This window comes from Orcinus orca, chromosome 17 (assembly GCF_937001465.1).
Source record: "Orcinus orca chromosome 17, mOrcOrc1.1, whole genome shotgun sequence".
Lineage (NCBI taxonomy): Eukaryota > Metazoa > Chordata > Mammalia > Artiodactyla > Delphinidae > Orcinus > Orcinus orca.
In genome coordinates this window covers 35,666,291-35,693,194 of record NC_064575.1, presented here as the reverse complement: position 1 = coordinate 35,693,194, position 26,904 = coordinate 35,666,291, and the positions used below count along the sequence as shown (strand labels likewise).

The 26,904-nt window shown below is 39.6% G+C and overlaps 2 protein-coding genes across 4 annotated transcripts in view; one reads left to right on the top strand and one right to left on the bottom strand.

Annotated features, from left to right (window-relative positions):
- The window catches only part of LOC125961674 (uncharacterized), a 180,467-nt gene that overhangs the window by 102,660 nt on the left and 50,903 nt on the right, over positions 1–26,904 (top strand). The window lies entirely within an intron of this gene.
- On the bottom strand, positions 14,113–26,369 carry LOC125961792 (UDP-N-acetylglucosamine--peptide N-acetylglucosaminyltransferase 110 kDa subunit-like). Of its 3 annotated transcripts, none has more exons than XM_049700804.1 (3): positions 22,965–26,369; positions 17,280–22,230; positions 14,113–17,119 (listed from the first exon to the last, which is right to left on the bottom strand). In XM_049700804.1, the coding sequence occupies exon 1, from the start codon at positions 26,360–26,362 to the stop codon at positions 23,222–23,224; it is 3,141 nt and encodes a 1,046-aa protein (XP_049556761.1). In that variant the 5' UTR covers positions 26,363–26,369; the 3' UTR covers positions 14,113–17,119; positions 17,280–22,230; positions 22,965–23,221. The 3 variants fall into 3 exon arrangements, with proteins under 3 accessions (XP_049556761.1, XP_049556760.1, XP_049556759.1); XM_049700803.1 differs by having other exon boundaries at positions 14,113–17,411; positions 21,316–22,230; XM_049700802.1 differs by having other exon boundaries at positions 14,113–22,230.

Below are 26,904 nucleotides of genomic sequence, written 5' to 3'. Positions count from 1 at the left end.
CCACGTGCAGCAACGAAGACCCAATGCAGCCAAAAATTATAAATAAATAAAACATAAAAATTTTAAAAAACACCATCACAGAAATATCCAGAATAATATTTGACCAAATAACTGGGCATGGTGGCCCAGACAAATTGACATGGAAAATTCACCACCTAAGCCATAGTTGTGTCACCTTTTACTGAGAAATATGACTTATGTGAACTATTTTGATACCTAGAAGATACCTTCTAGAGGTAACACCCTCAGTATTTTACATGGTAGGCAGTAGAGGGAATGAGCCCATTTGCTGAGTCATATGACACCTGAAGGATAAAATTCTGTCTTCACTCTCCAACCCACAAGGATGAATGCCAAAAATACATCACTTATATCTGCTTTAGCTAACATAGGATAGGTCTGGAACAGACCTATGCTCCCAGTAAGTCTCATGAAATGCTGTTTCATTAAGGAGAGACTTTACTTGCTAAGATTAGAAGCAAAAGAGGGTGGTGGAGAAAAAACTGTCCAAGGATATAAGCTCATGCAAGGAAGCAGGCAAGAGAATGGGTATCCGAAGATGTGCGCTCTGAGCCAACACTAATTCAACAGCATCAGGTTACAATTCAGGGAGCCCAACCGCTGGGTTTTTTTTCCCCCTTCTTCTTTTCCCCCAAAGAGGGACAAGCATACTGACAAAGGAAGAGCATTAGTCACCACAGATAAATTCCTTTTTAGAGGTGATCTCGCAAATGGTTTGGCTCAGTGTAGACTATGATTTGGCTCCCCAAACCATAAGCTAGAGCATTTCATTCCAGGTCCCTCCTCAAATATCCATGATAGGTAAAACTCTGGCATCAAGTAGGTCTTGAAATCTCCCCAGGTGATTATAATATGCAACCAGGGCTGAGAATCTGGAGATGTAGAGCAAACTTAAATTGAACTTTAGTTAAACAGTAAAACAAGCTCTGACTCTACTGGCTGGAGCTAGACAAGGGATATGGATTTAGTGGGATGAGAAGATAAAGGACACCAGGGAGTAAATCAAATGCTTTACACCTGTGCTTAGCTAATTGTTACTCAGATAATTCAGACAATCTTACAGCACCTGAACCCTGAAATTCCTTAGTTCTGTTTAAGAAAAAGTAACTCTTCAAGTAACTGAACTCTGAGAATCATGCCAATCATAAAAAGAAGAACTCTTATTTTTTGAATTAGTTGATTTCATATATACTGTTTCACTTTCATGATATTAATTAGTTATCTTTCTTTCCATTTTATGTTTGAGGAAAGTAAGGCTTTAAAGTCTCAGTAATTTTCTCAAGGTCACTTGTTAAGGGTGTGGTAGGCAGCATAATGGCTCCTAAAAATGCCCTCACCCTAATCCCTAGAACCAATAATATGTTACCTTACACGGTAAAGAGGACTTTGCAGATATGACTGAAGTTATAGGCCTTGAGATAGAAAGATTATCCTGGATTACCTCATGGAACAAATCTAATTGCATGAGTCCTTAAAAGCAGAAAACCATTCCCAACTGTAGAAAGAGAAAGAGAGAGATGTCCTAATAGAAGCAGAATCAGAGAGATGCAACATTTTGGGGTTTGTAGGTGGAGAAAGGGGACTCTGAATCAAGGACTACAAGTGACCGCTGGAAGCGGATAAAGTCCAGGGAACAGAAACACCCCTAAGAGCCTCCAGAAAAGAATGTAGCTCTGCCAACACTTTTTTTTCTTTTTTAACCACCTTTATTGGAGTATAATTGCTTTACAATGGTGTGTTAGTTTCTGCTTCATAACAAAGTGAATCAGCTATACATATACATATATCCCCATATCTCCTCCCTCTTGCATCTCCCTCCCACCCTCCCTTCCCTATCCCACACATCTAGGTGGACACAAAGCACAGAGCTGATCTCCCTGTGCTTTGTGGCTGCTTCCCACTAGCTAGCTATTTTACATTTGGTAGTGTATATATGTCCATGCCACTCTCTCACTTCATCCCAGATTACCCTTCCCCGTCCCTGTGTCCTCAAGTCCACTCTCTATGGCTGCGTCTTTATTCCTGCCCTGCCCCTAGGTTCTTCATAACCATTTTTTCTTTTTTTTTTTAGATTCCATATATATGTGTTAGCATATGGTATTTGTTTTTCTCTTTCTGACTTACTTCACTCTGTATGACAGTCTCTAGATCAATCCACCTCACTACAAATAACTCAATTTCATTTCTTTTTATGGCTGAGTAATATTCCATTGTATATATGTGCCACATCTTTATCCATTCATCTGTCGATCCTGCCAACACTTTTACTTTACTCAATTGAGACCAATGTCAGACTTGTAAGGTCATAAATTTACGTTGCTTTGAGTCACTAAATTTGGGATAATTTGTATGAAAGCAATAAAAAAAAATACAGAGGTCCTACAAGAGCCAGGCTATATATTTATACTTAAGTATTTCTGAAATGAATTTAACCTTGTGATTGACAGCAGCAGCAGCAGCAGCTTCCAAGGGATCCCACCACACACCTGAGGCAAAAGGAGCCTAATACAAAGCAGTGACAGCAGCAGGTCACTGCCCCACACTTGGGGTAGAGGGGGACTTGATCTACTGTAGCAGCAGCATAGCCTGAATGGGAACCCATCCTCCTGTGGCACTAGTCCCATCAACATTAGTCTAATCTGCTAGCGTCTGCTGTGCCAACAGGCCCAACATATACAAACCCCCCAACTCAGTAGCATTAAGTGAGCCAGGCTCAGTGTTTCCTGAAACTCATATCCAGTTGCACTGGAAATCCAAGATATCACCTACTGTTATGAAAACATAAACAATAACAGAAGACTGGGAACTTCAGAAAGAAAAGGGGAACAATGGAATGGGTGAAAACAAATGGGGTAAATATAAGAGACTATCATTAGCCTCATGAGTTTCTTAAATTCTATATGATGGTCAAAGCAAAAATGATGACACCATCTGATGGGGTTCTCAATGTAGAGAAAGGAAATACTACAGAAAATCATACTTTAAAACTGGGGAATATTAAGAGACCTAAATGGAAGTAAAATTTTGAAACTTCACTTAAGTAATGGAACACTGATTCCAGTAGGCTATGATAAATTACATATGTATACTGTAATGCCAAAAGCAACCACTAAGAAAACTATACAAACAGTATACACAAATGATTATAAATGAATTAAATTAAAATGGACTTATTAAAAAATGTTTAAGTAACCCACAAGAAGGAAAAATAAGGGAAACACAGGATTGAGAAACTAAGGTAAAAGATAAAACAAAAAATAACATGGTAGATGAAATCTTTGACATGGTAATAATTACATTAACAGTAAATGGTCTAAATAACCAAGTCAAAGACAGAGATTGGAAGAGTAGATTAAAAAATCGCAAGCATGATCCAACTATATACTGTCTATAAGAAGCTTACTTTAAACATCATGATATAGGTAGTTCAAAGTAAAAGGATGAAAATGATATATCATGTGAACATTAATCAGAAAAAGCAGGAATGGCTATATTAATATCAGATAAAGTACACTTCAGAGCAAAGGAAATTATTAGGGGCAAAGAGGGTCATTACATAAAGATAATAGGAATAATCCACCTAGATGACCTAGTGATACTAAATGTGTGTGCACCAAACAACAGAACTTCAAAATACATGAAGCAAACACTGAAAAAGGTAAAAGGAGAAAGTTTTAAATCCACAATTATTATTTGAGACTTCAACACAGCAATTTATACAACTACCAGAGAGAAAAATCAGCAAGGATATGGAAGAACTGAAAACATCATCAATCAACAGGATATAACTGACATTTAAAGAACACACTCAGTAAGAGCAGAATACATATTCAAGTGTCCATGGAACATTCACTCATATACCATATACTGGGCGATAAAAAAACATTAGCAGATTTAAAAGAATTAAAATCATAGAGAGTATGTTCTCTAGCCATAATGGAATCAGACTAGAAATCAATAAGAGAAAGACAACAGGAAAATCTTCAATCACATGAAAACTAAACATCACACTTCCAAATAACTCATGGGTAAAAAAGACAGCATCAAGGAAAAAATTTTAAATGCATAGAATAAAAGAAAATGCAGATACAACAGATCAAAGTTTGTGGAATGAAGTGAAAGCAATGCTGAAAGGGAAGTTTATAGCACTAAATTGGGAAAGAAAATATTTCAAAGCAATAATCTAATTTTCTATATTAAAATAGTAAAAAAAGGAAGAGGAAAAAACACTAAACAAGCAGAAAGAAGGAAATAATAAAGATGAAACATAAATCCATGAAACTGAAAACAGGAAAATAGGGGGGGAAATCAATGAAACAAAGGGCTGGTTCTTTGAAATAAACAATCTAACCAATAAAGATCTAGCAATACTGATAAAGATAAACAGAGAGATGGCACAAATCACAGATATCAGAAATGCAACCAGGGATACCATGACATATCCTGCAGGTTAATGAGGGACAAGTTACTATGAACAAGTCTACACTATAAATTCAAAAATGTAGATGAAATGGGCCAATGTTTCTACACCCAAAACTACCAAAACTCAGCCAAGATGAAATAGATAATCTCAATTTTCCTGTAACCATTAGAAACACTGGTTTTTCATTTAAAAACTCCCAAAAGAAATGTTCAGGCTTAGATGTTTCACTTTTACCCAAGACTTAAAGAATTAACACCAATTTTACATGATTTGATAAGAAATAGAAGTAGAGGGAACAGTTTCTAATTAATTTTATGAAGCCAGTATTACCTTGATATCAAAACCAGACAGGGATAGTATAGAAAGAAACCTACAGACCAATATTTTTTATGAAATTGGCTGAAAAACCCTCAGCCAAATATTAGCAAATTAAATCCAGAAATATACAAAAAGAATAATATACCATGACCAAGTGGGATTTATTCCAGTTATGCAAAATTGGTTAAATATTTGAAAATTAAACAGTGTAATCCACCATATCCAATAGATTAAGGGGGAAAAGTCATGTGATCCTATCCATTAATGCAGAGAAAGCATTTGACAAAATCCAATCCCATTCATGATTTTAAAAAAAGAAGGAAAAAAACTCCAAGCAAACTAGGAATAGAAAAGGAGCATACTGAAACTCATAAAGATGATCTACAAACAACCTATACCGACATTATATTTAACTGTGAAAGACTGGATGCTTTCTCTGTAAGATCAGAAAAAAGGCACTGATATCTGCTCTCACCACTTTTATTAAATATATCACTGGAGGTTCTAGTAAGAAAATAAAGCAAAAATAAATAAATACATAAATTTAAAAGTTAAATTTTTAAAAAGTTTATTTAAAAGATAAAAGGACTATTCCTACTACGTTGCATAGGAAGGAACATATCCTACTGAATGTTGAATAGTAATATATCCTATTATACTGAATAAGGAAAAGTAAAACTGTCTGTATCTGAAGATGAGATGATAATCTAAATGGAGAAAATACCAAGGAATCCACAAAAAGCTTGAGAAATAATATTAGTTTGTAAATGATTTAGAGTACAAGATCACCACAATTTTATCAAATTATATATTAATAACAAATGTATAGAAGCTTAAATAAAAATATGTGATGCCATTTACAACTGACCTAAATAAATACTTAAATATAAGCCCAATAAGACATTTATAGGACCTCTAGACTGAACATTACAAAATGCTGATGAAGAAAAATTTTTAAGTCCCAAACAAATAGGGAGACATACCTTGTTCATGGATTAGAAAACACAACATGATAAAGATGTCAATTCTCCCCAAGTTAAGAGGCTTAACACAATTACTCTTAAAATGCCCTCAAGGTTTTTGTGGATATAGACAAGCTTATTCTAAGATTTATATGGTAAGAAGAGGCTGAAGAATAGCTAAAACAACTTGTAAAGGAAGGTGAAAATGGGAGGAATTAATCTACCCAATTTCAAGATTTTGCAGTAATGATGGAGGGTAGATACATAGATCAATGGAATGGAATAGAGAACCCAGAAATAGACTGACATAAATACATATAACTTGTTTTTGACAGCAGTGCAAAAGCTATCAAGGAAGAATAGACTTTTCAAAAAATGGTACTGAAACAGTTGGACATCCCTCGACAAAAACAAACAAACAAAAAATGAACCTTAACCTCCACACCTTACACAAAAATTAAATCAAAGTGGATCATAATCTTAAATGTAAAAGCAGGACATTTTTAGAAAAAAAAATAGGAGAAAATGTTTGGCATCTAGAACTAGGGGAATAATTCTTAGACTTGACACCAAAAGTATGATCAATAAAGGCAAAAGCTGATAAATTGGATCTCATCAAAATTAATTAAAAATGCTTCATAGAAGAGCCTTTTAAGTGGATGAAAACTCAAATTACACAGTAGGAAAACATATTTGAAAATCCCATATGAGACAAATGACTTGTATCTATAATATACAAAGAACTCTCCAAACAACTTAAAAAAATCCAACTAGAAAATAGGCAGAAGACAGGAACAGACATTTCATGGAAGAGAATATACACACGGCAAACGAGCACATGAAAAGATGCTCAGCATCAGTAGCCATTAGGGAAATGCAAATTAAGACCATAATGAGATGTCAGAGAGTAACTAAAATTAAAGTATAGTGACAACATCAAATGCTGGCGAGTACATAGAAAAATTATATCACATCACTGGTGGGAAAATAAAATGGTTTAGCCACTCTGATCAACAGCTTGACAGTCTCTTTTAATCCTAAAAGTAGATTCACCCTACAACGCAGTAATTGTACTCTTGAGCATTTATCCAAAAGAAACAAAAACTTAATTAAGTTCCCACAGAAACTTACACATAAATGTTCATAGCAGTTTTATTTATAATAGCCAAAAACTGGCAACTACCCAAATATCTTTCAGTGGATGAATGTTGAAACAAATTGTGATAAAATCTTATGATAGAATACTACCGAGCAACAAAAAGGAACAAATTATTAATATACGCAAAAATTGAAATGAACTTCAGGGGAATGATGCCGAGGGAAAAATTTTGAAAAGCCGATCTCCGAAGATTAAGTAATTCATGATTATGTTTACATATTATTCTTAAAATAACAAAACCGTGGAGATGGAGAACAGATTAGAAGTTGCCAAGGGTTAGAGATGGGGGTAGAAGGTACAGCGGGGGAACTCTGTGAGGTTTTTGTGGTTCCAGTACAAATAATACAGCAATCTTGGTTTTAATCCCTAAAGATTTCTAAAAGCAATTCCTAATAAGAGGTGTCCAGATATTTAGCAATGGCAGATTAGAGGTATAGCTCCCCAACATAACAACTTCAAAAGAGAACATACTAATTCAATGCATATGTTAATTTCAAAAAAAAGGCCAGTCACAATACTTAGATGGTATATATCTTAACTATATTATTCTAAGTATCCAGCTATACCAGATGGACTAGCAAGATTTTCTGTACATTCAACCTTATTTAAGACAGTAAATCTTATAAGACAGTTAAAAAAAGAAAAAGAAAAAAAAAAACACACCTCAAGTACAGTTGGATATTCTCATAGGAAGATGAGGTGAAAATATGCAGCAGCGGTTCAAAAGCTTAAGCAGTGGCACCTAAATTTGGTTGTGCATTAGAATCATCTGAAGCACTTTTTAAAAACCCTCACACTGACGGTTGGTCATCGTAGACCAATAAAATCATTTTAAATCTCCTCAGACGATGCCAATGTCTAGCCAGAACTGAGAACCAGCGGACTAAGCAGAAGGGGATGTTTCTACAAAGATCTCTTAACAGTAAGTCCTTTCACCCAATCAGATTTACCTCCCCGCAAAGGGCTAAAGAACGCTAGTGTTGTCCATACTTGCTTAGCTTTAATTAGCACTTGTGACTCGCCCAAAACCTAGATCATGTTTCCCCTAAATTTCATGTTATTCCCTACGTTTTTCAAACCCAGGGCTAAGGGGTTTGCCAGGATGAGATTTTAAGTGCTCACACAGGGGAAGTCCCTGGCAAACCAGGACAGCGGTCCCTCTACATTGAAATGTAAAGCATCCTAAATAACCCTGCCACTGCTCCCAGATCCTAGTCTGTGCCAACCAGTGGAGAAAAGGCATTCTCCATTACTACCACGGCAAATGCCGCTGTACTTGCCTTGGCTGGTCCCTATATTTTCCAGGCACCACTCCCCTTCACCTGCTGGTGGACGCTTTGGCCAGCTGACAATGCAGATATTTTCAAACTTTAAGGTGAATAAAAATCATCTGGAGGGCCTGTTATAACAGAGATCACTGAGCCCCACCAGAGCTGCTGATTCCATAGGGCTGGGACAGGGCCCTAAAACTTGAATATCTGACACATTATCAGGGGACGCTGGTAAAACTGGTCAGGTTGTTACCGAATGCAGGTTCGTGTGTCTGAAGCACAGTGAAGCCAAACAAACCTAAAGGTTGGAGTCTGGAGCAGAGAAAGGTTTATTGCAGGATCGAGCAAGGAGAGGGGTGGCCCGAGTTCCAAAACACCCTGAAATCTCCAAAGGATTTCAGCAAAGCATGTTTAAAGGCCAGGTGAGGGAGGGACGTCCCAGGGAATGTGATCAGCTCGTGCACAATCCTCTGATTGGTTGATGTGGAGGCCACAGGGCAGGTAACATGATCCATCCTTAGGTGCCAGAAGGTCTGGGGGCTACGTGCTCATGATCATCAAGGAGTTAATTTCTTCCATTGGGTGGTGGTTTTGAGCATCTGAAAACTCAAGAAATATGCCTGAGATACTATTATCTGAGTACTTCAGAGAGGAACTACAGCAGAGGATATGGGGGATGGGTCTGTCCTAGGAAGGCCCCATAGGGTACTGCTTGGTTACAAGGTGACCATACTTTGAGAACCACTGCTCTAGTGGCTTGGAATGTTCAGAAAGTAATGGAAGAATCCCTTCCCAGATCTAGATTCTAGTATCGCCAGCTATTTTGGTGGGGGGAAGGGTAAGTTTTGTCCTTGCTTGGACTTCTTGTTCATTTATATCAAAGCCTATTTGAGGCAGTGCGCTCGGCAGTCCTGCAGTTCTGTCTTTTGCTTCAACAGTGTTTGGAATGAACAGACCCAGGGACGCTCCTTGCTCCAGCCCCCGACCACCCTCCAACCTTTCTTCCTGTCGCAACCTTTGGAATCAGCCACTCAGCTATCCTCAGCCTCCAGGACAGGCCAACACCGTTTTTTGAGCTTAGCTCCTTCTCACTGATCAACCACGAGTTCCCAGGTGCGTCAGAATTATTCCATCGAGGTGGAGGCCGCCGTCCACCGCCTGTTCAACATGCATCTGGGGACACTTACCTCTCTCTGAGCTTCTATTTTGACAGCAACAATGGGACTCTGGACAGTGCAGGCCACATTTTTCGCCAACTGGCTGAGGAGAAGTGTGAGGGCGCCCAGCATCTCTTGAAAATGCAAAACCAGTGCTGTGGCCGCGCCCTCTTCCAGGATGCGCGGAAGCCTTCTCAAGATGAGTGGGGTAAAACCCAGGACGCTGTGGAAGCCGCCATTCTTAGGGAGAAGAGCCTGCACCAGGCACTATAAGATCTGCGCGCCCTGGGTTCCGCCCGCGCAGACTCCCACCTCTGTGACTTCCTGGAGAGCCGCTTCCTGGAGGAGCAGGTGAAACTCATCAAGATGGGCGACCACCTGACCAACCTCCGCAGGCTGGCTGGTCCGCAGGCTGTGCTGTGCGAGTATCTCTTTGAAAGGCTCACCCTCGAGCACAAACAGGAGTCTCTGAAGTCCAGCGGCCTCTGAGGAGCCCCTCTGGCATCAGAGCTTCTGCCTGAAGCCCTGCTCTGCAGCTACTAGGCAGCTTTGTAACCGCCCTGGAGCCCTCTCCCAAGCCTTGGACCAAATGGAAACAATAACGCTTTTTGCAGAAGGAAAAATAAAAAGCCTATTTGAAACACAAACAGAATAAAGAGGAAAAAAAGAAATATATATATATATATATGTATATATATATATATTCATGTTTTTTTCTTTTTTAAAAATTTATTTTACTGAAGTATAGTTGATATACAATGTTGTGTTAGTTTATGCTGTACAACTAAGTGATTCAGTTATACATATATACAATTTTTCATATTCTTTTCCATTATGGTTAATTACAGGACATTGACTATAGTTCCCTGTACTATACAGTAGGACCTTGTTGTTTATCCATCATATATATAATAGGTTACCTCTGCTAATCCCAAACTCCCAATCCATCACTCCCCCACCTCCCCCTTCCCCTCGGGAACCACAAGTTTGTGTGCTATGTCTGTGAGTCTGTTTCTGTTTCATGGATAAGTTCATTTGTATCATATTCTAGATTCCACATATAAGTGATATCATATGGTATTTGTCTTTCTCCTTCTCACTTACTTCATTTAGTATAATAGTCTCTAGGTCCAGCCATGTTGCTGCAAATGGCATTATTTCATTCTTTTTTATAGCTGAGTAGTATTCCATTTTATATATATCACATCTTCTTTATCCATTCATCTGTGAGTGGACATTTAGGTTGTTTGCATGTCTTGGCTATTATAAATAGTGCTGCTGTGAACATAGGGGTGCATGTATGTTTTCGAATTATAGTTTTGTCCAGATATATGCCCAGGAGTAAGATTGCTGGATCATATGGTAGCTCTATTTTTAGCTTTTTGAGGAACTGCCATAGTGTTTTCCATAGTGGTTGCACCAATTTACATCCCCACCAACAGTGTAGAAGTAAGTCAGAAAGAGAGAGACAAATACCGTATGCTAACACATATATATGGAATTTAAGAAAAAATATGTCATGAAGAACCTAGGGGTAAAACAGGAATAAAGACACAGACTTACTAGAGAACGGACTTGAGGATATGGGGAGGGGGAAGGGTAAACTGTGACAAAGCGTGAGAGAGGCATGGACATATATTCATGTTCTTTTAACATATGAACTGCCCCACTTTATCTGTGTGAAGTAAGTTTGTTCCCGTTATTGGGCTGCTTCTCAAGCTTTGCTGCTCATTTGAATGACCTAAAGAGCTTTTAAGAAAAACATTGGTGTCTGGGTCCCAGCCCCAGAGATTTTGATTCAGTAGGTCTAGGGAGGAGCCTGGGCACAGGGAGGTCTCAGAGTTCCCCAGGTGATTCTAATGTGCAGCAACTTTGGGAACCACCTCTTGGCTTCAATCCAGCTAGTGAGCAGATATTAAATCTAAGACACATGGGCTAGTGCGTGAGCTCTAGGAAGATTCGTGCCAGGGAAAATGATCGATAGTTGTGTTACTTCTCTGAAATGGACTGAAATTTCCAATTAGCATGAACAGGGGAGGGTGAATGGGTGAATGCAATAAGGTGTATCGTTTACGTATTGCCCTACGTGTATGGCTAGAAGCTTTTGCAACTGAGGTCTGCCCTACTTTTCATGCTAATGGTAATGCTTGTCCTCCTAATGCAGCTGTAAACTTTATAAGCCCATAGGTAGACAGCATCACAAAATATTTACCCCTCCCCACTGGTCCACTCTCAAGCTTCTCTCCCCTTCCCCAATACACAAATGTACATCAATGCTCTTGAGACCACTATCAACATATTGACCTTCAATTCTTCTACTTTGCAGCTTCCCTCTTACCAGGAGATGTCAGCATTTAGTGCAAGGACAAATGCTTGCCTCTTGGTGAGTAATGCAGGCATTGCCTCCAAGAGACAAATAGCCCTTAGGGAGGGGGAAAAAGTCTTTCAAAAAGGTTGATGCCCAGAGGAGGCATTTTCAGTCATCTCAGCTTAGAGGTCAAATATCCAAAATTAAAAAGGTTAAAAAAAAGAAAAAGAAGAAAGCAAGGAAGAAAAGAAGGAAACAATTTTCTTATCTCATAGTAATAAGGCAGTTTTCCTTAAAAAAAAAAGACTTAAGCCTTAAATTCTCTTTCCTAATCAAAATGTGCTTTTCCGTCTTTAGACTTTTCCTCTTATATCCTGTATTATTCATGACGTTTAATTCTTGAAATAGCACATGGCTGAAAACAGAAGCTAACCTCTTGTCCACTATGAATTAAATCTTCTTTTCCTAGGACCTGTCTACAGTGTACAATTTGGGGTTTGCCAACATAATTATTTTTTCTGAAATAAGTTACAGCATTTTGCCTTTCAATATATAGTTATACAATATATTGTTAACACAACATAGTTAATATAGTCAATATAGTAAATACAACTATAACACACGTGATATGATGCCACTTTGGTGATTTTCTTCATCCATGTAATTCTGAAATTTGACAGTATAGTTTTCATATTCTAATGAGCTGAGTATTACCTTTGCAAGGATAGAAAAATAAAATAAATTCATAATATTCTTGTGTGGTTTGCCCCTGGGGTGGATTACCATAATGGGGGGATATTTGAGCCTTTCCCCAAGTCATTAAAAAACCTCCGGCGAGCAGCCCCTTGTCCTCTCCAGGGAGTGGGGGGAAAGGATCTTTAATCATAATAATCCTGGGGGGAGAAATCTCAGAAATAAGACATCTGCTTCTGTGCCTTGTTGTTTTGCAGAATAGCAATGATTGCTTTAGCAGCTTCTATTACCATGTGTGTACAATAAGTAAATGAACATAAAATTGAATGAACGCATAAAAGAAGGATAAACCCACCCAGCTTAACAAATCCACACTCTCACCTGCTGTGCCCTGAAACATGAAAGAAAGAATCACGGGATCTTAGGATTAATAAAATAACAGTCTCTGTTAACAATATTGACGGAAGGTATAGGAAAATTTGTCTGATGTGGGACCAACAGCTTAACTGCTTAATCCTTTTTTTTTTTTTAAGGGCAACTCATTCATTTATTGTTTAAAGATTGCAAGACAACTTCTGAATTTCTGTAGCACAGTTTAAATGTTTTACTTTTTTGATAAATCAGAGTATAATAGAAAAAACAATTAGTTTCCAGTAATATCTATATCTCTATTAGAATTAAGTCTTCCACAGACATGTAACCTGGAAACAAAATCCTGTTACAATAAGCAAAGCTTCAACAGAGCTGCTACTTTTCGGGCCAGGGAAAGGTTCATCCGTATAGGAGGAGGATGTGCTATGTAAAATGGCTGCAAGGTCACAGCCTTGAGGGCGCTGGAAGTCTATTATCCTATCCCACATTAAGTAGTTTGGTGAACTTCAAACGTCCGTTCATCTGCAACCAAGCTGGCAAACTTTAACTGATATCTCAAGCAGGTAAAAAATAAATTAAAAGAAATCCTTACACTGATGTTCCTTGATTTACACTGTTAAATAGTTCATTAACATGTAATTCTGGCTAAGAATTACATTTGAGACTCCTTGCTCAGATTTTGGTTAACAGTACAAATCTTTCAGAAATTCAAGTCCTTATTAATCAATAATTTGTCAGCTAGGCTACATTCAGGCATCAGCTGCAACTACAGAATAGGTGCACTGCCTCAGCGCTTTGGAAAGACATAATCTAGAACACTACTAGCAGACAAAATATCTGTTACTAGACAGCACAGGTGCAGTACAGCAAGACAAAAACATATATTTATGTGTGCCGCGGACCAGCCGGAGAAAGAGGATTTCACTGCCCAGGGTCAGAAGGGAAGGAGTAAGGAACTGAAGTAGCACCGACGGATGGGGTCAGAAGGACCAAGACAACTGATGGCTGCAAGGCAAATTTTATTATGCTACAGTTGCACATTATATAGACTAGAAAAAGGAAGGCTGCCAGATGGTGGTTTACATTATCTACAGACTGTCTCGGCTCAAGGTTAACTTCCCTGGGAGAAAACCCATAAACCCAGAAGCATCAAAAATAACCTGCATGTGCAGGGGGGAGACAGCTTTGCTTGTCTCATTTTACATTCTTTCTGATTTCTGGGCCCTGGTGATTTATCTCCCATGGAAAGGAACAAGGAGGGGAACAAGTAGGGACAGTCCCTTCGAGCAGCGGCCGCATGCCTGGCATGTCCTTACCTGCTCTCAAGGCTGACTGCTTCCCACAGGTCCCCCTTTTTTATTTTTTAACTTTTGCTGCAAAAGAATTCCATGAAGTTTAGTGCTGAGAGTAGTATACTGTTGCATGAGGATACGAAACAGACATGAGAAGATTAATATCAATAATAGGCAAATTATGGCCAGGGTAATAAATCCTGACAACCTTCCGGTAATCCAAGACTGAGGATTTAACCACTTTAAATGGTTCAGTAAAGTTTGAATTACATCTTCTGGCGAAATATCATCAATATGTGCATTTTGTATATCCTGAATTTCAGCATTTAATTTCTTAAGATCAAGACTAATATTATTATCTGACCAAACACTCAGCAGATGCATTTTTACTTTTTCCCATTCCCAAATACAGTCATTGTACTTTTAAGGAGCAACACACATCCATGTATACTTTGCATGACAAGCTAAACGCATCCTCAATTTTAATGCTGCCATCTGATCTCCAATCCCCAAAATTGCGTTTTTAAATTCATCTAACTTGTTATTAATCCGTAAATATATGTGACTTTGTAAAGATAAAGCAAGACTGCTATGTTGAGATAACTGATTAGCAAAGTGAGCATGATGAATACTCTGTGAAAGAGCAAGACCCGCAGTAGCCACGGTAGCAGACAGAGCAGCCGACGCAAGTAAACTTACTATTAGCCACCCAAGAAAGTGTCTCCTCTCTGCAAGGCTTTAGAGAGTTCCACCCATGCCTGTACTCCAGTATCTTCATACCAAGGTTCTCTCAGATGTACAGGCACCATAACATACATGGGTTGCTTTAGTATAAGCACAGATTGCGTTCCTGCAGAAGGGAACATACAACTGCTAAAAATACAATTAACACAGCTAATATTATATCCTCCTTTGGAAGAATTACCAATGTTAATAGAACCACACAAACGTGTATATGGAGGAGCAACACAAGTTATAACAGGTGTATTGGAATAAGTTAGAGCTAGTTTCCATATATCCCAGTTCTTTTGAAATGTGATAAACCTATCTATGATGGGAAAAGAAGAGATAAGAATTGACACCTTGGTATAATCTATAGTACACCATATTTGGTTATTATTCCAAGATGCATTGCAATGTTCAAAATTGGATCCAGGAAAGTTAACGGTCATAAGGGGAGGAAATTGATTTTTTGATTTTCTGTTAAGCATAGTAACCTTATGTTCAGCTATAAGTATCCCTTGTCCTCCAAGTAAACGCTTCATACAGAAATAATTTCCTGAATCTTCACCTGTAACCTTGGCTATAGTAATAGCGGAATCCCTAAGTGGTGAGGCGTATGAGATTTGACCTCTAATATCAATAGGTTGCCCATTTTATACCAAATGATGGTATCCTTAAGATACTCTCGTCAGCTGGTAGCCGGGCATGTAAGAGTAATGTTGGTTCCTGTAAAACGAAGGATGCCTGGAGAGCCTGACAAACTAATTGATTGATCCGTTCCCTCATAAACATCTGTATGCTCATAACTAATAGCCTTTACACGTCCAGTTTCCAGATTCAATGGGCTAAGACAGACAGGATGGGTACTAAGCCAGTTAGTATAATTTACAGACATATTGATTTGTTTTATATTCCCAATAAGAGGCCCATAAACATTTATCATTGTAAAATACAGGAAACTCTGCTTCAGACCAAGATATGGGTTGTAATAGTGGAGGATCAGGTACATAGGCCCAGTAAGTTGCTGCATTAACAGAGGGAACACATGAAATGGTTGCCAACATAGCCAAAAATAAAGTTACAGGTGTAACAGGATTATTCTGTTGTTTCACTGACTCTTGAGCTCATGAAACCAGTTGTTTAATTTGTCCCCAAGTTGGAACATCACTCCTTTGAGTCGTCCTGGCAAGTGGTCTCCTCTTCTTCTTTTTCTGAATCAACACTGTCAAATTTTCGGGAGAGATGCAGAGCTTCTTCATCTTCTGAACTAGGTGAGCTGTGGCGAGCCATCTATTTGCTTGACTAAGCGTTCAGGAAGCCAGCGAGGTCCAGGCGCTGATCTGGGAAAGATACACATGTGACCACATCCCCAAATCAACACAGGATCAGGACCACGCCAAGTGCTGGTTAACGGATCTTTCCAGAGGACCTCCGGAGATTGAGAGGCCAATCTTGGCTCAGCCACCAACCTTCCCCCTGCAGAGCAGCCAAATTTGTCAACAGTGAGAACATTTAAAATAAACAGAGCATCATTTATAAGGTTATGTGGCGTTGTTCTATACAATTCCCCCCTTTTTATTTTTTCAATAGTTAGCTTTAAAGATCTATTTGCACGTTCTATAATACCTTGTCCTTGAGGGTTATATGGAATGCCTGTAATATGGGTAATTTTGTAATGAATTACAAAATGTTGCAAAAGCAGCGGGCCCATTATCTGTTTTAATAATTTTGGGAAGGTTCATGAAAGCAAAACAGTGTAATAAATGAGTGATAACATGTTTAGTCGCTTCTCCGGTCTGTGCTGTAGCACAGAGGAAACCAGAATAAGTGTCGATAGTGACATGAACAAACTGTAATTTCCCAAAAGACGGGATATGAGTAACATCCATTTGCCATAAATGTCTAGGTAATAATCCACGAGGATTAACAACATAATGTGGAACAGGAAGGTGAGGTAAGCATTGTGGGCACTGCTTAACAATTTGTGGGGCGGCTTCACGAGTAAGGGAAAATTGTGTGTGTAATGTAGCCGCTGACTGACGGTGTAAAGCGTGCAACTGCTGTGCTGCTTGTGAAGCAGTTTGATCATAACTTACCATAATATGAGGGTGTCCAGGACATGGACCATGAGTATCAAGAGTATGGAGATAATGAATGCAGTATATTAGCCATTCTTGACAGCATGACGAACGGAAAGGAGGAGTACGGTAAATTGGGACATGTCCTGCTTTAGGGAAAAGAGATTGAGGAGGAGGAGTAACTTCAACTCTATTCTTGGGAGGAAAATGTACAGGATAAAGATCACGTTTAGATCGAGTTAAAACATCTGCAGTCGCATTAAGTTTAGTCAATGGACCAGGCAAGTTAGAATGAGCACGGATATACAGACCTGCAACAGGACCATCATGGGAACGAATAAGCTGTTGAAGCAAACGAAAAGAGGATGATAATTCAGGGTCATTAGTATGTCCTATGCTCGCAGTCTCCAGAAGAAATCACAAGCTAATAAGATATTTACTATCAGAAAACAAATTAAAAGATATAGAAGGCAAATGTTTAAAAGACATAATGACAGCATACAGTTCAACACGTTGAGCTGAAGTCAAGGAAGTTTCTTTAACGAGGTTTGTTCCGTCGTCAATGATTACAGTAGCCACTCCTGAAGAAGAACCGTCCGTAAAAACCAAAGGTACATGAGGGACAGGCTGTTGCCTAATTATAGAAGGAAAGATATGAGTTAAGTTTGCTGAATTGGATCAATTTATCAGCAGGGTAATGGCATTCCAAGGTACCTGAAAATCCTGCAAGAGCAAGACCCCATTCATTACTATGTTGAAAAAGCCAATTTTGTTGACTAACTGAATCAGGCATAATAATTTGAGAAGGTTCTATACTTATAGGTTGTAAGCATCTAGTTCTACCTTGCATTATTAAATTACTAATAAGTTCATAATAAGGGTTAATAACTTTAGAGAGTGTAGATTTCATATGAATCTATTCAATAATTCCAACAGTTTGCCATAAGACGGCAGTAGGCACATGAGGAGTTGGACAAATTATTAAGAAAATTGGAAGGTGAGTATGAATTCTAGTTAATTGTGTAGAACTGATAGATCTATTGACTATTTGTAAAGCTTGAAATCCTTCTGGAGTCATAGAGCGTGAAGAAGAAGGATCTGAGTCACCTTAAAAATATCAAACAAAGGCTGTAATTGAGCAGTAGTAAGTTTTAAGGCAGGCCTTAGCCAATTAATATCTCCAAGTAATTTTTGAAAAGCATTTAATGTTTTTAAATTATCAACTCGAATTTGTAGTTTTTGAGGCCTAATAGTAGTGTTATCAATATATTTTCCCAAATATAAAAATGGAGATTGTCTTTGAAGTTTTCTTGAGGCAATGACCAAGCCAAATGATTGTAAGGACTGTTGTAAAAATTGAAAAGCAGTCTCTAATAAAGAAATATTATCAGTGGCTAAAAGTATATCATCCATATAATGTATGCGATATAACGATGGAAACCTTTTTCTCACAGGAGTCAAGGCCTGAGCCACATATTTTTGGCATAATGTAGGACTATTTGCCATGCCCTGAGGCAATACTTTCCATTGAAATCTCCTCATGGCTTCCTTAAAATTTAAGGCAGGCAAGCTAAAAGCAAAATGTTTTCTATCTTCAGGAAACAAAGGAATAGTGAAAAAACAATCTTTTAAATCTATAACTAAAAGATGATAATTGTGTGGTATGGCTGTTGGAGAGGGTAGGCCTGGTTGAAGAGCTCCCATTATTAGCATAGTTTTATTAACAGCTCTTAGATCCTGTAATAACCTATATTTTCCAGATTTTTTCTTGATAATAAAAATAGGAGTATTCCAAGGACTACTGGAAATTTCTAAATGCCCTAATTGTTCCAGTACTAATTGTTCTGCAGCTTCTCATTTCTCCTTTGTGAGGGGCCATCGGTCCACCCATACAGGGTCATCAGTCAGCCAAGTAATTGGATCAGCAGTGAGTGGAGAATCCAAGGCCCCTAAGAAAAACCCAAACCTTGTCTATCATTTTTTATTTTCACATCAATAGGATAGACAGTTCCTTGTTGATTTGTTCCCAGCGCTTTTGTGGGAAGAAATCCTTGATCCAACATCATATTAGAGACTTGAGAGTTTGGACTATAAAGTAATACTCCCATTTCTTTTAATATATCTCGGCCCCAGAGGTTTAAAGGCAGCCCAGGCAAAACATAAGGCTGGAAATATCCTGAATGGCCCTCACTATCTTGCCATAAAAAAAACTGACTACTTTGCATAGGAGAAGAACTTTGTCCTATTCCGTGAAGTTCTGTAATAGTAGGACTAATGGGCCAATGTTTAGGCCAGTGTACCTGCGTCATAACAGAGACATCAGCTCCAGTGTCTAACAAACCTGAAAAAACCTTTCCATTAATGGTTCATTTCATTTCTGGACGTTCTTTCCCTATCTTCTGAATCCAGTAGGCAGCATTAGACGATCCAAAAGCCTTTGTTTCTCTCTTTTGATGTTGTAAAATTTGTCCATGAGGTACAAAGGGCAAAAGTAGCAATTGTACAATTTTATCACCAGGAGAAATAGTTATTATATTTTTAATAGTTTGTGCCATGACTTTTATTTCTCCTTCGTAGTCAGAATCTATGACTCCTGGCATAACAGTTAAACCTTTCATGGTGACACTACTTCTTCCCAATAATAGTCCCATCAAACCCTTGGGTAAAGGTCCACAGATGCCCGTAGAGAGGGCCTGAGGACCCATTTCAGGAGTTAATACATATCGGGCGGAGGTACTGAGCTCCAGTCCTGCGCTTCCTGGTGTTGCTCTGGAGAGCGAGGATATTGTATGTTTTTGTTTTTGGTTAATGTCTGATTGATAATTTGAGGAGGATACACAGACATTGCGCTTATTATTTGTTGGGGCCGGGGAAGGCCCTGGGAAGAGTTTCCCGACAGTGGTGGCCCATCCTTGTGGGCCACTGAGCAACAATCTTGTGCCCAATGTTTTCCCCTATTGCATTTAGGGCATAAACCAGGGATTTTCTGACCATCTGGAGGTTTTTGAGTAGGGAAGGAAGGACTAGGGTTAGAATTAAAAGATCTACATTCTCTAGCAAAAGGACCTGCCTTTCCGCATTTAAAACAAGTCTTTGTTTTCTTTTGATTGTTTTTAAACCCCACTTTAGTTAATGCTGCAGCCACAGCAGCACCCTGTATATAAGTAGGCCCAATGTCTGCACAAAGGTGAATATAATCCTCCAATGTTCCCCGTTTTCTCCAAGGTCGAATCGCAGCCTGACACTCATTATTAGCATTTTCAAAAGCAAGTTGCTTAACTACAATTGTACCAGTGAGTCTGTCCACAATGAGTCTCCCCACCGCCTGTGACAACCTATCTACAAAATCAGCATATGGTTCATCAGGTCCCTGTCTAAGTTTTGAAAGATCTTCAGTTTTGTGTGTAGAAGGACATTTCCTCCAGGCTTGTAATGCCAAATGATTTATTTGAGGATAAGCAACAAAGGGATAAGTTAATTGATCTTGTAAAGAAAGATATTGTCCTTCCCCAATCAGCATATGATAATCAACTGGAATATTATGGGCAGCATTCTTTTCTGCTTGTTCAGCAGCCCGTTCATAAAAATCAAACTTCCATATTAAATAATCTCCACCATTTAAACAAGCTCATGCAATAGACTTCCAATCAGCGGGGGGAAGAGCTTCTCCTGTCAACCATAGCAGCAGTAAAAGGAGCAGTTGGCCCATATTGAGCACAGGCAGATTTTCAATCTTTCAAAACTTTCAAAGGGAGAGCCTGATGCTCCCTAGTAGCTTGTTGAGGATTATTAGGACCAGGTCTTTCTATGACGGGACAACAGAAAATAGGATCTTCTCCTCGTTTTATTGCTCCTTGTACAGCGCGCTGCAAGGGACTCAGCATTTTTACAGATGTGGATTTTTGAGGAAGACAGTCCTTATTAACCTGCAGCTTTTTCACTGACTTATCTATCACAGCCATTAGAAAATCATCCTCAGGATATTTCTCTCTTTTATGTTTACAAGCCTCATCTGTTAAGTCAAAATGTTCCTCTTCATCTAAAATATTTAAATTAATTAGCTCTTTCGGTTTAGGAAGTGGCGACACAGTAGCTGATAATACAGTCTCTCCTTCTGTCAGAGGCTTATGTTTTTCTGACTTTACATTCAAATCAACACTATCATGAGAAGAATCTAAACATATTTTTATCAGAGTCCACAAACTATATGTAACAACAGGAGTATGAGTAGGCCCTCGAGACTCGTAATAATTTTTTAAATCTTCTCCAACTTTCTGCCAGATTTCTATGTCAACAGAGCCGCCATCAGGAAACCAGGGAGATACACCATGGATATGCTGTAAAAATTCAGTCAACAATAAAGTTCAGAAACTTTATTACCCCGAGCTCTAAGCATCAAAAGTAAAACCTGAGCAAATAATTCATACATCTTTGAGCCCTTTTGCCCCATCTTATTTTACTTCTGACTATTGCCTTATGCCTCTATTCGTTTCACTTTTACTGGTGGCCACACATATTTTGCATAAGGGTTCTCTTACCTGCACTTTCTTTTTCTTTTAATTGCCTTCACGCTTCAGGTCCCTGTTCGAGTGCCACTTGCCGCGGACCAGCCGGAGAAAGAGGATCTCACCGCCCAGGGTCAGAAGGGAAGGGGTAAGGAACTGAAGTAGCACCGACGGATGGGGTCAGAAGGACCAAGACAACTGATGGTTGCAAGGCAAATTTTATTATGCTACAGTTGCAGATTATATAGACTAGAAATCGGAAGGTTGCCAGATGGTGGTTTACATTATCTACAGACTGTCTCGGCTCAAGGTTAACTTCCCTGGGAGGAAACCCATAAACCCAGAAGCATCAAAAATAACCTGCATGTGCAGGGGGGAGACAGCTTTGCTTGTCTCATTTTACATTCTTTCTGATCTCTGGGCTCTGGTGATTTATCTCCCATGGAATGGAACAAGGAGGGGAACAAGTAGGGACAGTCCCTTCGAGCAGCGGCCGCATGCCTGGCATGTCCTTACCTGCCCTCAAGGCTGACTGCTTCCCACACGTATGTTGCCTTGTTTAAGCCTCAAGCCCTCGATCCTTTGTTGAAATACAATAATTTCATTCCTATGGTTTTCAATACCAAAAACTCAACCTCCAGGAGGGCTAAAGTCTAATTTGTACTCCAAACCAAGTAGCAGTGCAGTTCGCTACTACTGAGACTGAATCCATAAAGACTTCAAGACCACGTCCAGAAGACAAGTTATTATATATAATACCCTAGAAGGTCTGAAACATAATTATCATATACATAGCTGGTCCTTCAGAGCTTTTTACCTATAACATGTTTTTTGATGAAAGTTATTTAATGTACTGGAGATAACTGTGACTTACTGATCAAATATTTGAATACTTATACTTACCTGGGATTTCATTTCTGCTGAAAGAAAAAGGTAGAACAGGACTCACTAAAAAAAACAAACAAGCATTAGAAATGAAAGTAAAAATCTTAACACACACTATGACTTTTGGAAGCAGCATAGAGGGGCAGTCAACGGTAAAACACTGGTGAAATAGGTCAAAACTCTAGGCCAAAAATCCATTATTATTATCATCAGTGACAGTACCACAACTGTGCCCTTCAGAATTAATAATCACTCCTAAGAATCTTCATTTGGCACCAGATGATGCGGTTAAGAGAAACACTCTGGGAGGTTTTGAATCAGACTTGGTTTTTTGTTAGCCAAGTTACAGGAGAATTTTTAAAGTGGGCGGAAGGGAAGTAGGAAACGGACCAGGAAAATAATTTAAGCCATCATCTATAAACCAACAAAGCACTGATAGTTCCGAACATTATGTCAGACACTAAAATGACTGATATAGGCTCAAGTGGTTTACAAAACCTATAAAAAGACTACACCAGAAAAGTCCCCATTTATCTGTCGAGTTCAGAAACTAAAACAAGGAATATTTTAGCTTAAAAGCTTATCTCAAGAGAATCGTACACACTTCACATGAATAAAAATACCTGAAACCAAACATTTTTAAAAGCTCCAATACCCAAAATATAAAGAAAAATATTAATTCAGAGGACTCAATCAATCCATGATAATCACAAAACGGCTGGGCAATCTCTATCTCCCTTCCACACTAACCATCCATCCCATGGAAGACCAAGGGAGATCAGACCTTCCAGACTTACCTTCCAGACCTTCCAGACACCTGGCTGCTGCAAAATTCTATGGAGACTCCTTGTGGAACAGCAGTTTCCCATCTCTTGTGTCTCTCCCTATCGTGATCATGATCATGCAGGAAGCAAGTCTGGCTGTGCTATTTCTTATCATTGTCTGTCACCCATCTGCAGCATGGTATTGTACAGATAAGGAAAAAGTAGTTCCCTTTCCCCCAGAAGGTTGAGGCTCAGGTACAGGGTAATTCTCCTGTGCACACAGTCATTATTTAGGCCGACTCAGTGACTTCAACAGGCTTAATCATGTGATCAGGTTTGTTGCCAGCTGCGTAATGCTCCCACATCTGTAGATAGAGCCGCTCTAGGTCCATTGTGTATTGTTTGGTGTTGAACAGAGGGCTAGATGTTCTCTGCTTCCAGACTTTGCCACGAATTTTCTTCAGGTATTCTAGATCAGTTCCCAGTTTCACAGCTATGTCTTCATATTCTTGTCTATTTTGAGCAATAAGCTCAAGACAGCCTAAACAAGTGAGCTGGGAAGCTGCAACTCGGGAAGCAAGAGTCTCTCCTGGCATAGTCACCACGGGTGTCCCTGACCAAAGGACATCCATCCCTGTGGTGTGTCCATTACAGAGTGGAGTGTCCAAGCAGACATCAGCCAGCTGGCCTCTCCGAACATGTTCCTCTTTAGGAGCAACAGGTGAAAAAATGATACGCTTCTGGGGAAGGCCCATATTTTGTGCATACTGTTGAATATTAGGTTCTCCTACTGCTGGAAAACGCAACAGCCACAGCACACTATTGGGAACACGCTTCAGAATATTTGCCCACATCTGCAAAGTAGATGGGTCAATTTTATATAACTGATTGAAGTTACAGTACACAATGGCATCTTCCGGTAACCCGTACTGAGAACGTGTGGTTACAATAATGGTACGGGGAACCTCCTCTCCAGTGGCAGCCTTAATGTTGATCTGGGTAGTTGCCAGTCCATTGCTAAGACTGAATCCATTAATTGTTATCTGAATTTGTCCTCTGTTAATCATTTCAATAACTGCCTCTGCAATAGTATTCATAGGAATGACAGGCATATTAAGAGCCGTATTACTGCTGTCTGCGTTGTCTCCTCCATCAGGACATTTCATCTTGACAATCTGCACATCTGGGAGACTATCAAGAAATGCTTTGAGGTCGATGCCATTCAGCACAACCCGATTGTCATAAATGTGCCCATTGGACTTAAAATCGATGACTGCCTTCTTCTTCAGGGGAGGGAACATATTAGCATGATCACCAATAAAGAAAGTATGGGGCATATAAGCCAGTTTCTCAGAATACTGCTCAACAACTTCAGCAGGTGAAGTTTCCTGATCAGTGATGATATAATCCATGAAAAGCACGCCACTGGTCCCAGGGTAGCCCAGCCACATTGCCTGAATAGGAGCTGGCCTGAGAGCAAAGAGTTCATTTCGAGCACCCCTGGTATAACCATTCATATTTACAAGGATGTGTATACCATCTTGATGGATGCGATCAGCTGCTTTCCCATTGCATGGAATCTGAGAAAGATCAATGAAATGATGGGCTTCTGCCATCACCTTCGCTCGGAAGTTTGTGCCATCATCTGGGCTCAGGGCATAACAGAATACCTCAAATTTATCAGGATTGTGCATGCCTGGAATAGACTGCATAAGATGAGAAGTAGGATGATTCCCGAAGTCAGAACTCACGTATCCTACACGCAGTCGACCATCACTGAGCTTCAAGTCTTTTGGATGTTCGTACGGTGGTTTATGAAGGACACTGATCTCATCCAAGCAGAGGTTCCCATGGCTCTCAGCAATAGCCTTCCTGAAGCCATGAGAAAGAGGATAGAGCATACTATGATGAGGCTGCACAGAAGGCAACCTATTCTTCTCCAGCTGGTCAGCCACAATGCTGACCAACTTCTTCATTCGCTCATCGTAGTCTGTCCAATCACAGACAATCTGCAGGCAATGAGCCAAATCACAATAAGCGTCAGGAAAATCAGGTTCAAGCTTCAGAGCAGTGCGATAAGAAGCAATTGCTTCTGGAATATTCCCTGAATACTTGTGAATGGAAGCCAGATTGCTGTGGGCATCCGCAAGTGCAGGGTTAATCTGAATGGCACGAGTATAACACTGCAAGGCTCCCTGAACATCCTGCATCTCCTTTAGAGTGTCTCCCATGTTACAGTAGGCATCAGCAAAGGTAGGACTGATTCGAACAGCCTCCTTATAATGCATCAGAGCTTCCTGCAGTTTTCCCTGCTGCTGCAATACACTTGCTAAATTTGAATGGGCAACAGCAAACTCTGGGAAGACTTCTAATGCTTTACAATACAAGCGAACTGCCTCTTCAAAGTTTCCCTGGTCTCCTTTGATATTGGCTAGGTTATTCAGAGAGTCTGCATGGGTGGGACACAGCCGCAGAGCTGTATTATAACAATCTTCTGCTTTGGCAACACTGCCCTTCTCTTCCAGAGCGTTGGCTAGGTTGCAGTAAGCATCAGGGAAATGTGGTTGCAATTCAATAGCTCGCCTGTAGGTGTCTACTGCCAGATCCATCAGGCCTTGCTCATAGTATACACAAGCCAGGTTGGCATGTACCACTGCATGATTTGGGCTCAAGCTTAGGGCACAAAGGTAAGCTGCCACAGCTCTGTCAAAAATCCGTGCCTCTTTCAAGACATTTCCTAAATTGATATAAGCATCCAGAAAATTGGGGTCAAGCGTGACAGCCTTTTCAAAGTGATGAATGGCAAGCCAAATCTCCCCTTGTGCATTGAAAACACAGCCAAGATTACTCCAAGCTACTGCAAAGTTCGGTTGCGTCTCCATTGCTTTCAAATAACATGCCTTGGCTCCTTCCAAGCGACCCAGGGCTTTGAGCAGGTTCCCCAGGTCACTGCGAACACAGTACAAATCAGGATTGCACTGAAGAGCAGAGACGTAAGCTTGTACTGCCCCTTCCATGTCGCCTGCTGCTACCAAAGCGGCTGCCAGGTTAATATAACCATCGATGAAATCTGGTTTGAGATGCAATGCATGCCGGTAATGCTCAATTGCCTCCTGCAACTGCCCTCTTTCCTTGTACACATTCCCCAAATTCGAATAGGCTTCTGCCAGAAGAGGGTTCTGTTTAATTGCCAGAGTACTAAAGTGGGCAGATCTGTCCAGCCTTCGACACTGGAAGTGTAGAGATGAAAGTAATAAAAGTACTCCAGTATTGTCTGGCTCTTGTCTCCACAGCTGCATGCAGTGTCTCTCAGCTGCCTCAAAATCTCCTGCCTGATACTCTCGATGTACCAACTCAGCTAACCCTTGGAAGGAAAGCATACGTTTCGTTGGTTCTGTGCTGTCGGCCACGTTGCCCACAGAAGACGCCATCTGGAGCTTCTGGAGAGAGTGAGAAAAGGGGGTAATTGAGTCCCGCTGCTGCCACTACTGGCAAGAATGTTTCTAGAGGTAGCAAATACGAGGGCAGCAGCCATACCACTGCTTTGGCAGGCTTAAGCGGCGGCAACAGTTACACGCACTGAAACTTAGGAACTCTGGTTGGCCATCTACCTCTCACGCTCTTGAAATCTTAATTCTTAACCCTGCCCTCTTCCACCATTTTTCTCCTAATCAGGGAATAAAAATTACCTATACACTTGCCTTAGAAGAAATCAAAAGTCAGTAGTCCAAACACTTTTTAAAATTTTGTTTTCTGTCCAGTTGGAAAGGAAATACATGATTGACTTTACTTCATCATTCATATAGTCAATGTGGAAAACATTAGGGCTGTGAATTTCAATACAGTAAGATCAGAAAATTTTAAATTGGCCTTCCCAAACCACTAATAAGTAACCAATGTTGTATATAATGCTAAAATCTTAGAGACTGAGTTTGATATTTTAAAAGTTCTGAAAGGATTAGCTAATTTCTCA